Genomic DNA, 12,295 nt, shown 5'->3' on the forward strand with positions numbered 1-12,295 from the left:
GCTCACCGCCTGGTGTGGAGGATGCTCCTTTCCAGGGCCAGGGAGCACCATCTAGTGACCACAGGGCTGCCCACAGGGCAGGGAACAGGGAAAGGCGTGAGTGAGGACACTTCCCTGCTCCTCCTCTGTGCTGCAAGGCCTGGCAGGCAGGGAATTGAGAGGTACAAAAGCTTGGAAGCAGCACTGGAGGAGAGGATGTTTTTTGTGGGATGCAAGTTTTGTTGTCCCTGTGATCAGATAGTGATAATTATTTTAATTACATGGCTTTATGGATTGCTGGCTTCCATGTGGTATTTGGATTTTGGGGAATGCAAGTGCCTGACTCCCCTCACTGTGCCTTCCACCTGGAGCTGACCTCCACGTGTCCAGCCATGGGTCAGTGGGCGTGAGCCCATCCCAGAACTGGATCCCGTTTTTCCCAGCGTGGAGTTTGTCCTCTGCCCTCAGACCTAGTTCTGCATCAGAGCCACTCAGGCATGGAAGGAAGAGGTCCTGCATCAGCCCCAAAGGCACAAGAGTCCAGAGTCAGGGGACCAGGGGGTCTGGGGTGCAGTGCCCATCATCCCTGAACTGCTGATCCTGCAGCTCCTCAGGCACGTTGTGGAATTCCATTCTCTCCTGAGCCCTGTTTGTGCCACTGCTGAAAGCATAATTGTGAGACCTTTCCTTGAGGTGATGGGAGATTTTACCCCTCTGTGAGCAGATTTACTGGTACTTTCTTCCGAGCCAGTGAAATACAGGGACTTAAAGGGAGACAGTCCAGCTGAAGAGCTTGGTGAGAGTGTACCTGACCCTTGCACACCAAACTGGGCATGGCCAAACTGGTGTTGGGAGCTGCATTTAAGCAAAGTGCTGAATTTCTTTGAGAAGATTGATACCGTTGTGTCTTCGCATGGCATGAAGTAGTCCTAATTTGCTTGGATTTCTTCAAGTCTGCTTCCAAAAAGTGCAGTGCAAATTCTTTTATTGTGCTGCAGTTCTTCTGATTTGTAGCCTGGTTCTACCTAGAAGAGAACCTCCTTTTTACCTGGAATGTTGGCAAGAGGAACAAAACTCACTCTCCACTGTCTGTTGTCTTTTCTTTTAATACCCACATCTGGAGACACAAGGGTGACTGTGTCTCCAGTTTGCCAATTATTTACCCAGAGATGTTTGTACAGTTCAAGGGATGAAGGTCACATTATTACCATTGCAGAGTGTGCCTCTAATCTCTTGGTCAGCCCAGAGTTCTTGGTTTACCTCCCACACAGCAAGAAGGATTACAGATCTATTTACATAGGGAATATTGCAATGTATTTCCTTCATATTTCATAGAATCCCAGAGTGGTTTGGGTTGGAAGGGATCTTAAAGATCTTCTAATTTTTAGCCCTGCCGTGGCAGGGACACCTTCCACTGTGCCAGGCTGCTCCAAGCCCCAATGTCCAGCCTGGCCTTGGGCACTGCCAGGGATCCAGGGGCAGCCCCAGCTGCTCTGGGCACCCTGTGCCAGGGCCTGCCCACCCTGCCAGGGAACAATTCCTGCCCAAGATCCCATCTAACCCTACTCTCAGTGTGAAGCCATCTCCCCTTGTCCTGTCACTCCACGCCTGTGTGACAAGTCCCTCTCACCTGAACACACGTAAAACACATTTTAGGTGTTTAGGTGGGTATGTACATACTCAGCATATTTCTAGTGCATCCTAGAAAGGATACAACAAGCAAAACAACTCGTTTTTATTTGGAATTTCATCTTCTTCCTTTAGGACCCAGTTCTAAGCACTTCTTTTGCATGGTCAGACCAAATCTTCAGGTCTGTCCAGGACCCTGTTGGTTTAAGCAGGCTTAGATCAGCATGGAGCGGATCCTTCATCTCCAGTTTAGAAAGATCTTCTCTAAAGAGGGAACTCTTGAGTCCTAGAAGTAGAAAGCACTTCAGGCAGAGTTTAAGGGTGTTCAGGAAAGAGTTTAAGCCCAGCTGTAACTCTAAAGCATGTGCAACCCCCCTGCTTTGATCAAGACACTTAAGCACATGTTCAGTGTTAACCCGCTGGGGAATTTTGCAGCTCAGTAGTTTCCAGATGCAGGCTGAAGGTAGAAGAATATTCCAGCAGAAAGGACCCAGGACAAATTTGGGTGACAAGTTTGAGAGAGGGGATCATTTGGTATGGATTTTTAATACTTTTCTTGGTGTCTTTATTTTGTTTGTTGACAAAGTTTTTCAAACTCACAGAGCGTTGTTTCAGACAATAACACAGTTGCCTAACATAATAAAAACCTTTTTTCTTTCTTTTTAACCTTAAAAAAAAAATAAAAAAGAGAAAAATAGTAAAAATGTTTGTACTCTTTTTCTTTTGCAACTGGATGATGGTGATTTGATAACCCAATATTTTCCTTGCCTCACAATACCAAGGCTCTGCTTGCAATTGGATCGGCATCAGCGTAAGCACTCAGAAATCTGCCTGTGGGTATTAGTTTGAAAGTCAAATAAACTTCACTGGATTCTTTGGCACAGAATGTGTGCCAGTTTAAAATGGCAAAATCCTTACTGGGCTGTGGGCTCTGTAAAACTTATACAATAATAATAGAGCTCAGCAGTGCCTTATGCTTCCAAAATCCCTGTGTAAACCAAGAGGAGGTTTGTGTATATGGAGGTGGGATGGAGAAGAATCATTACTAAAACCTGCTTGTGAATGAATTTGTTAGATCCTCTCCAATGGGGAGCTGGAGCTGGAGCAACCTCTCGATATATTGGAGGAAAAACCAAAATACCAGGGGCTTAACTGGAGTGGAAGTCACCCAACTGAAACATTATACAATGCTTTGAAATTTCAAGAGAAAGGTTCTAATCTTTTGGCTGTCTTGCTCATTGTTTGGAGTTGAAAAGGGAGGAAATCAACATCCCCATGAAATACAATTACTATAAATTGCTTTCTTTTCATACTGTTCATAATGAAAATAGGAAAGTTACCTACTCTGCAGGAGCACTGTAATTTGGTGGATGTAGACTGCAAGAGCACATTCAGCAGTGTAACATTGCATTTCTATATGAACCAATTAATGGAGAATATAAAATATTGTATGGCAGTGCTGACTCCAGACTGCTCCAAAGCGACCAAAAATCATCTTTACAGTGGAAGAAACCAGAGCTCCTTAAAGTGAATTCTAAAATTGAGCTGATCTTGTGCAGGGAGTTGATCCTATGTCCCAAAGGTTGGATTTGATGGTCTTGGAGCTCTTTCCCACCTTAGTGGTTCTGTTTGTCGCTGTTGCATCCAGGGATTCCCAGCTCTGTGGTCCCCATGGGACACCTGGAAATGAGATTTTCCTGGGACCTGGTAATGGCTGAGCCATTCCCATGAGCAGGAGAGGGTGGATGAGCCCCTTGCTCTGCCCTGCTTTGGGGGAGATGGAGCAGCACCTGCAGGACAAGTGCCTGAGGGACTCTGTCTGCACCTCTGGAAAAGTTCATTTCACCTTTTTTGGGTCAGGATAGGATGGGAAAAGTGAACTGGGACTCTGGGCTGTCTTTGTGTGGAAAAACTGTGTTGAATGCCAGCAGTCACCACCAGCTACAGAACAACGCTCCCATTTCCTTTTTTTTTTTTCCTAAGTAGCAGGAGAAGGCGGCGTTGGGAGAGGGTGAGGTCATCTGCTTCCACTAAATAATGCTGCAACAAGCCATTCACTATTTCTTGTTCTTTTTGTCATACCAGAGTCCCTGGTCAGAGGGCAGGACCTTAGTACAGCTGGAATTATCTTCCAGGCGACCTGTCCAACATGGTTGGGTGTTGTCATAGGGAGCAGTGAGAAATTACAAACCTGTTAGAGTAGGACCAGCTTTTTAAAGCTGGTTTCTAGAAAATAAATAAATTCTGGCATGTTCTGATTTTTCCTTCCAATTCTTTAAGGATTCTATTTTCAAGCTTTTCTCTTCAGGCTGAAAGCTCGGAATCTCTTGACACCAGGAATTGTATCTTTTATGAAAACATAGAACGTTGTGAGGCTCCTAAGTGTGAAAGGGTTGTGCCAGCCCTGGATCCTGAGTGGAATACCTGGCTGGCACTGTGGAAGCACTTTGCCTTTCCTATATATATATATTTTTTTTTAAGTTCAGTTCTCTTATACAAAGGCCTGGGACAGGGACTGTGTTTTGTTTGCACAGCTGGGAGTTCTGGGGTGCTCCATGACAGCCAAGTGCTCCAAAAGGACAAATAAAAATACAACACTGAATAAAAAATGGCCATTACACTCTAACCAGGAAAGGAATCACCAGTGAAACCATCTCAGCTCCATGCATGGATAGAGCTGTGAATTAAGGGAAGAACATGGAAGATTTAAGACTGTTTATGGCATTCAGGCATCTGCTTTTGAAGTTTCATGTCTTTTTTGTGACTTACTCTCCTCAGTAAGAAAGAGACATCAAAAAGAAATTATTATCTCCAACCTATTTGCTTCTTCTTTAAGGAAAAAAAAAGTGCTAAATCAGATAGGCTGGAAAGTGTCAATAGCTCAGGAATGCAGGAATGAGGTTAATGGACAAATATAGACGTGGTGTAAGCAGGGCAGACTTCATTAACATATTTGGAGTTACACCCATTTATACCCAGCCTGGCTTTGGCCCTGGATCAGCAATTCCCCAGTGAACAGCCTGCATCAAACCACTGCTGAATTTGGCCCATTGCATCTGACATCTGCATCCTGCCCCGAAGTGGCCTGTCACACTTACTGCACATCAGATCACACCTGCCCAGGCGGCCACGGGCAATTGACTTTCTTGTTTAAAAAAACCAAAAAATACAAACCCAACAAAAAAAAATAATTAAAAAAAATTTAGTCACATATCATCAAGAAAAACAACATTGTTTTAGGACTCTTATCTCTTCACTCCCAAATATCCTGTTTCTTCGAGCTGCAGTAGCCAGGACCAATAGAAACCTCTTCCTGCCATTGGCTGACTTCATTTCCCAGAGTTAGCACAATCTCATCCGCTCTAAACAACCTCATCAAAACTTCTTTCTGGTCAGAGCGAAGCAATAATTATTATTAGCAATTATTAGCGATCAATAATCTTGATCACATTATGGCAAGCACTATTAAGGTAAGGAGGGGGTACCTTTTTTTGTTGGAATTTTTTTTTCACTGGCGTGTTCTTTGGTTTCCTTTATCAACCTAGATAAGTTAGAATTGGGCAACACCCCCACTGCCACAATAGAGGACAACAAGATTTCCTTTGTACTGCCTAGTAAATTTCCTTTTTCCTACTCCAACCATCCGCAAGGCTTAAAAACTTCAAACTCGGAAAAAAAATTGGGTTTTTTAAATTCACTGTTCAGTGGTGTGGATTGCATAGGCGAAGCCCTTTTGTGAGAGCTTCTGAAATTTCTTGTAGGTATCCCTCAGACAACTTGGATGTGTTTGTGGACTGCCATGAGGGGAGAGGGTGTGCACTGGAAGGAAAAACCGGGTTCCTAAGAGCGCTAAACTTTTGGATACTTTGAACTGTTTCTCTTGCGGATGGGGACAAAAATTTTAGCGAGCGGGAAGGAGAGGCACCAGCTCTTGTTTCTCTCTCTAATGCAGGTTTTCATTATGTGCTTTTCTAGAAAACTCTTTAAGTTTAAACTCGGGACCTTTCTGAATGTTATTTTAATGGTGGCGGGAAGATCTCACAGGCATGTTGTTTTTTTGTTTTAATCTTTTGGACAATAAAAGTCTCTTCTTGGTGCATAACTTGATCTCGGTGCATGGTTTGTTGGTTTTGGGGTTTGTTTTTTTTTTTTTTTAAGAATGGCTTTGCTGAGTTTTTTTGTGTTGTGTCCCTTAGAAAGTTGAATAAATCTATCTGTCTGTCTAGTTTTTGTTTCTCTGGACAGCAGTTACCAGCAGAGCAATAGCTGTGATTAATTGCAGAATGTAACAGTAATTAAGTGCTTCGTGGTAGTGAAACTAATTTTACATGGAGAGCACGGACAGGGAGGACTCTGCGATGTTGTATTATCAGGTTTGGGATCAAGGTATTATCAGATTCAGGACTGAGGTATTTGTTTTCTTCGTGGCATTGTCTGTTTCTGTACTTTTCTAATTATGTCAGAGATTTAATAAGGGATATGGAATAGCCTGGCTGTTGGATAAATAGGGCTGCAGTTGCATTTTTCAGTAAATTCTGCTCCAGTGTTTACATTTTAGAGATCATTTGATGCTTTTTGTTACAGTTTTGGGAATCTGACAGTCTTGCCTGAGGGCAATATGATTAAAAAGTATAATGAACCTTTTCTGTTTGCAATCACTGATGTTTTCATGGGGCTATCAATAGAGACATAGATCTGACTCTCCTCTGCATTGCTGGCCAGCATCTATTAAATGCTAAGTAGCTCCTGAAACTGAATTCCCTTTGGTTTTTCCATGCATTTCAGAGCACACAGGACATGACTGGCACGTTATGAAAATCTTGAGGTTCAGGGAGTCAAGTTTTGGCTAAAAGGAGGGCTGTGTACTGAGGCTTTAATGCTGGGTTTGCTCCTATCAGTCAGAGTATTGATGCGAAATTTATTTTCAAAAATAAAGGCACCAGAAGACTGGATGCTGTTTGCATTTTAGGTAACTCCTTTTATTTATTTCCTTTATATTTTGTATTGGCTGAATTTGAGTAGGATAGAAGATTGTTAAATGGTATCTCATTTATTAGGTTATTATTTAACCTCCACCTTACACTGAGAGAACTGTTTTATACAGCCTGGTAATGCAATGTACTCAGCAAAGTGGAATAATGTACAATTCTTTCTCCTCATCTGGAGTGTGAATCTTGCAGGAGGTCTCAGGAAACCCAAAGTGTTGAGGATTTTGCTGCTCAGGGTGCTGGGAAGGCCCAGCATGAATTCTTGCATGCTGTAGCAAGAGTTTTACTTATGCAAGTGCAAAATGTGAAATGACTGGAAAGAAATGACAGGTGCTTTGTACTCGAGGTGCAGGAAATGTGCTCTGGCATGAAGCTGAGACAGTCCAAAGATTTTCAATTCCTCTTCTATAGGGAGTGGATAAAGAAGTCTTGGAACTGAAGGGTTTCTGAAACAAAGAAATTCCATTTGAAGGCCAGGCAGGTGCTTGTTTAGCTTTTGCTAAACAGTTATAAATATATTTAATAATATATACATTTAATAATATAAATACTCAGTATAAGGGCTTGTGTTGTCTGCTGGCAGTGGGTAGCCCAGCTATCCCAGTGTGGTTAAGGAAAGCGGAGAGCCTTATCTGGGATCTCTGGGAATTCACTCCTTTCTTCAGGGAAGCTGTGGAGTCATTCAATTTCAGAATTAGGATGTGAATGGTTCTGTATTTGTTCATAACTGGGCAGAGACTTCTCAGAACCTTCCCATGTGCAAAGGTGACCTTCCAGTCAGGGTGTCTGATTCATCCCTCCCCTCTCACCAACCTGCAGACGGACCCCTGGGACACTGGGGCTCGGGAGAAATCGAGCTGGTTTCACTGGGGCTCACTGGTGTCTGGGAAGGCAAACCCTGGTGTGGGTTTTTGGGTGCTGGGTTTGATGTCCTGAGCGTGGTTTTCCCAGGGGATCACTCTCTCCTCATCCCGTGCCCTCTTTCTGCTGCCCCCTGTTCCTTTTTCCCCGTGGAGGGGAAAGCGCCACGGTGGGAGGTTTCTCCTGAGGAGGAGGAGGAGGAGGAGGATGGGGCAGCAGTGCCTTTTTCCCAAGCTCTGACATGGATGGATAATATTAATCCTGACATTCCCACTGGGCTATCCTTGCCCAGGCCAGGGATCTCTCCCTTGGATGGGGAGCAGGGATAGGGCAGCACAGGAAACTGTGAGAGTGGTGCAAGAAGGTGCCTCCCCAGCTGGGATTTCAGGTTGATATTTCATATCCCAATACCTGGTGCACACTCACCTGAACTCTCCATTACGTTTTTTGGCATTTTGAAGGATAAAATGTGGTTTTTCAAGAGGAAAAAGTCTCCTAAGAGTGAAGGTTTCAGCGCTGACAGGTGTCCCTATGGCTCAGGTGGTATCTGACAGCACTTGCAGTGGCAGAGAAGTGCAGAGTACTGAAGCTGATTTATTTATCAAATAAGTACAATTATTTGTACTTATTAATCATGCTCATTACTGTAGATACAATTCTAGAACGTCTGAATTAGGCACCAGTCTTTTTTGTGTGTTTTGGTGGCTTTTTTTTAATAGAATGGAGCAAAAGTTATTTAAGTGTTACCTTGGGGTGGAGTAAAAATAGCTGTCCTGGAGGTCATCTTGGTGTTTTTTCCCATTATCCATCCCACAGTGGAGGAAAGAACATTAAATAGACAAGAACAACCAGAATTCTAATTCCTTGCCATGTTCAAGCCTTGCTCTGTTTCTCTCTTTGCCTGCCAGTGCCATTGTGCTTATTCTTTGAAAAACTCTTCATTAAGTTGACTTTATAATGATTTACTGGTTATACTTGTGGACATTTAAGTTACACCTAAATATGCTCACATCCACTCTTTATTATTATTTTCTACAGTGATGTTCATATGGCATCTACAATTTCTGTGAGGAAAGGTCTGTGTATTTGATAAAGGACAGGAGAATCTTTGTGGTTTCTGAGGTTTGAGGGCGTGGATGCAGTGATTAAAGCAGAATATAGGGGCAAGATTAATTTTTTTTTTGAGGAATCCTATTCTGTGCTTGTCTCTATAGCATTACTTTTCTCTCACTTTCTTTTAGAAACTCTTAAGTAGTCACTCAAATGCTTCTGAAAGCTGGAGACAGTTAAGAAATAAATCTGTTCTTGGCATATGGAAATGTTTAAGGCTTTGTTTAGAGGATTGCATCTGCACTGAGTCCAGCAGAGCTGATCCAGTAATTTGTACTTTTGTTCCTTGCATTAGAACAATTATAAAGATTATTATCTTTTTTTTTTTTCTCCCCTCATCTCAGTTAGCAGATGATCCAATGGCATATTTGACTTCAAGCCTGTAAATGCTTCCATTGGCTTTGGTGATGTTGCACATTTAAAGCTGAGCACACACCTGAGCGCTCTGGTGAACCAGAGGCAACAACAGCAACAGAGCCTTAAAGCACTTCCCCTAATCCTCCACTCCTTAATCCAAACTTCCCACCAATTTTGTGAAGGTTTTGTCCCAATAAAGGCAGTAGAATGAGAGCTATAATTATTTCCAGGTAAAGCAATGTTTCTGACTCAAATTCAAATGTGCAATTTGCAAGGCAGAAATGAGCAGAAGTTGTTTGGGGGGGGGATTTTCGTGTTGTTTTCTTTTGCTTTTAATCAGCAGTCATTTAACTCAATTTGGTTTGTATTTTCATATGCCAAAACGAAGTGAAATATAAGGATTTTGCTTTCTAGAATTAAGTCCCCAGGCAAGGAACAACAGCTGGAAAATGCATATGTTTGACTGTCTGAGTTTGTTGATTTGTTTGTTCTTCCTGAACAAGAACTACATTATCCCTTAACAAAATGTTTTTCAGCAAGTTCCCCGTGTTACAAAAGGCCTTTCAGAAATAATGTTAAAAGAAACAAGTGCTCTTGGAGAATGACTTACTGAAAGATAAACACAGAAGTAGTTTTGCAAAATACGAATGCCAAAAAAAGACATTTCTTTTCCAAGTGATGCTTTATAATTCAATAAAAATATCTAATGCTGTTTACTCAGGAAGAAGTCGCCTTTATAATGCAAGTTTGTAAATGAAACCAAGAGAATTACTTAGAAACTCAGAAAAGGAAAAAAAAAAAAAAAAGAAAATTTGGTTTTGTATCACTTGTATTATGAATTTTAACAAAATAAGGGTGATACAGTAGAAAATATCACATGCACTGCCAAACCTTGTCAGGGTAATCAATTCATTGACTGCAATGGGATTTTTATCAGATCCATCTTTGAAAAATTAATGGTTTTGGATAGATAATTATACAGCCACCCTGCTGTCCTTGATATGCATATATATAGATGTGTGTATATAAGATAGATTTGTGTATTAGGGAAGAAAATCAACAAAGCATCAACGAAGATAGGAAAACTTTGAAGAACTTAAGTGAAAAAGGTATCAGTGCTTTCCTTAGTGAATGGATGTCTTTGTGGTTGGAGGGGTTGTTTTAAATGTTGTAGCCAAGCCTGCCTGAGGCTGGGTAAGGCTGTGTCCATCAATTTATTCCTGCTCCCTTAGAAGGACTCTATAATCCTGTAAATAATTTATAACGATGAAGAGAGGGAGAAGTTTTAGGAAATCTGGTGAGATTTGGGTTGCAAACGTTAGCCTTCTCCTTGAAATGCATCCTTAGGCACTGGGTTACCAATTTTTACTATGCACAGAGAAAGATGGGACATTTCTTTCAGGAAAGGGATATTAGTGGTAAATAAATACTATTCGTGATGGTTTTTAGTAACTGCTGTGTGTGAACCAGTGATTACCACTTCTGGTAATTACCACTATCAAATTTGCTTCAAAGTAAAATGAATAAATTGACAATTACTGTCCTAAGAATGTCACTGACCATGAAAAGTTAAAAAAGAATGATGAGTAATAGTGATTTTTTTTTTTAAGGCTAGACTGGGGGACTCCGAGTGGACAAGGGAAATGGTCTTTTGGGAATACTGAGTGGAAGGAATGCCTAGGATGTGATGTGTTCCCCTTGCAATGCGTGTGTATTTGGAGTGTGTATCTCCAGCGATGGGTGGGAAGTGGTGTCACCAGGCTGGCGTAGCCTTGACACCCTGGGAGAGGAGCTGACTTGCTTAGTCAAAGGTGTGTGCTGCCAACAGATGACAGGGACTGGCTTTATGCAAATACCTGCAGGAAGGGGTGGATCCCTGTTTTCGGGAAGTGGCAGGCCCCTTTCAAGCTACCTGCCTGATTGAACAGGGAGGAGGGAGTGGCAGACAGACACACAGTGCCACAAGTGGAGAAAAAGCCCCCAGGAGAATGGAAATGCTTTGTTTGACAAATCCCTCATTACAACGAGCAGCAGCACGTTAATTCTGCGTGGAAGGTTTTGCAGAACTGCAGGAGTTTTTTTAAACCTCATTCTTCAGAGCTGAAAAAACATCTTTTTTTAGACTCTCTGTTTATTACCTTGATAAACAGCAAAATGCTGCCACAGCAATTACCTTGATGATAAAGGGTCTGTAGACAGATACTTCCTGCGTTCATTTCCTACCCAGATAAGCTGCCAAAATCAGGGACTACCAATACAGGAAATGCTTTCAATAGGAACTTCCTATCTGTTAATATCTAAGTCACTGGAAAGATCTAAGCCCTTCTTGTTTCATATAAAGGTAATGCTCTACCTTTTACAATTTAAACACTTGAGCCCCAGTACAATGCATCTGGTGGTGTAATAAATTTCAAACCAATGCTGTTATCCTGGACTATGAAATACCAGAGCTTTTCTCTGCAGTGGTAGGAAAAGTGCCCCTGCATTTTATAATATTGGAAATCAGGATGCTTCAAAATCCACTGTCATTTTATCAGATGAAAAACAAGTATCCTCCCTCCAGCTCCTTGTTGCCTGAATCCTTTCCTTATTTCTGTACATCTCCAAGTAAAATATACATTTCAGTAGCACTTGTGTTGGACTTCTCCAACAAAGAGTTCAGGGCATGTTCTGCAGATCTTGGAGATCCATGGCCTTGCAATCCACAGTGCTCTACATATTCAGCAAAAATGACTGAAACAGGAGTTTTGCCTCACGATGCAGGGCAATAAAACCATGACTAACCTGTGTGTTTGAAGCTCTGCTAAGGAAGAGAGAAACTCAGAGCAAAGGCAAAGGAAATAAAGACAGAAAACCTCCATTGCTAATCATAACTTCAGGGTAATTCGTTTCAGGCACATGAATAGGATGAATGAGGATTTATGAAACCTGGAGTGAAGTTGGCCAAAATGAAGTCAACAGTATGGTTTGACTGGGGCCAGGGTTTCACCCAAGTTATTCAGGAGTTCAGACCAAAATTTCTGTGTTGTTTTGCCAGTGATTCCCCTGCCGTCATTCCAGGTTTCTGCCACTGTGACTGAAATGGGTATCTTGGCCTTTCCCTGCAGAATTGAGAAGTCCTTTGCTGTTTTGGCTTCATTTATATTCATTTATATCCCTTTTCATCAGGGAAGAGTATCCCGCGTTCAGTTACCTCCTCAGACTGCTGAATTCGTGTTGTGCTCTGTGTCTGCGACCGGAGAATCTGGTTGGGTTTACTGAAGCTGGGAATCTGAGGTTGGATTTGCAGGCTGGGAATCTGAAGCTGGATTCCCAGGCCCTTCCAGAGACCATGGTGAACACATCCCTTGGAGATCCCTTGGCTGTGGGAC

At 42.2% G+C, this 12,295-nt stretch overlaps 1 protein-coding gene across 2 annotated transcripts in view; it reads left to right on the forward strand.

Annotated features, from left to right (window-relative positions):
* Positions 1-4,954: 4,954 nt before the first annotated feature.
* ERG (ETS transcription factor ERG) overlaps positions 4,955-12,295 on the forward strand; it is a 58,585-nt gene continuing 51,244 nt past the window's right edge. For both annotated transcript variants that reach the window (XM_082278156.1, XM_082278157.1), the window contains exon 1: positions 4,955-5,078. In XM_082278156.1, coding sequence (XP_082134282.1) covers positions 5,061-5,078 — 18 coding nt within the window. In that variant the 5' untranslated portion in view covers positions 4,955-5,060. The remainder of the gene's footprint in view (positions 5,079-12,295) is intronic.

Source organism: Coloeus monedula (assembly GCF_965178545.1).
Source record: "Coloeus monedula genome assembly, chromosome: 3".
NCBI classification, from domain to species: Eukaryota; Metazoa; Chordata; class Aves; order Passeriformes; family Corvidae; genus Coloeus; species Coloeus monedula.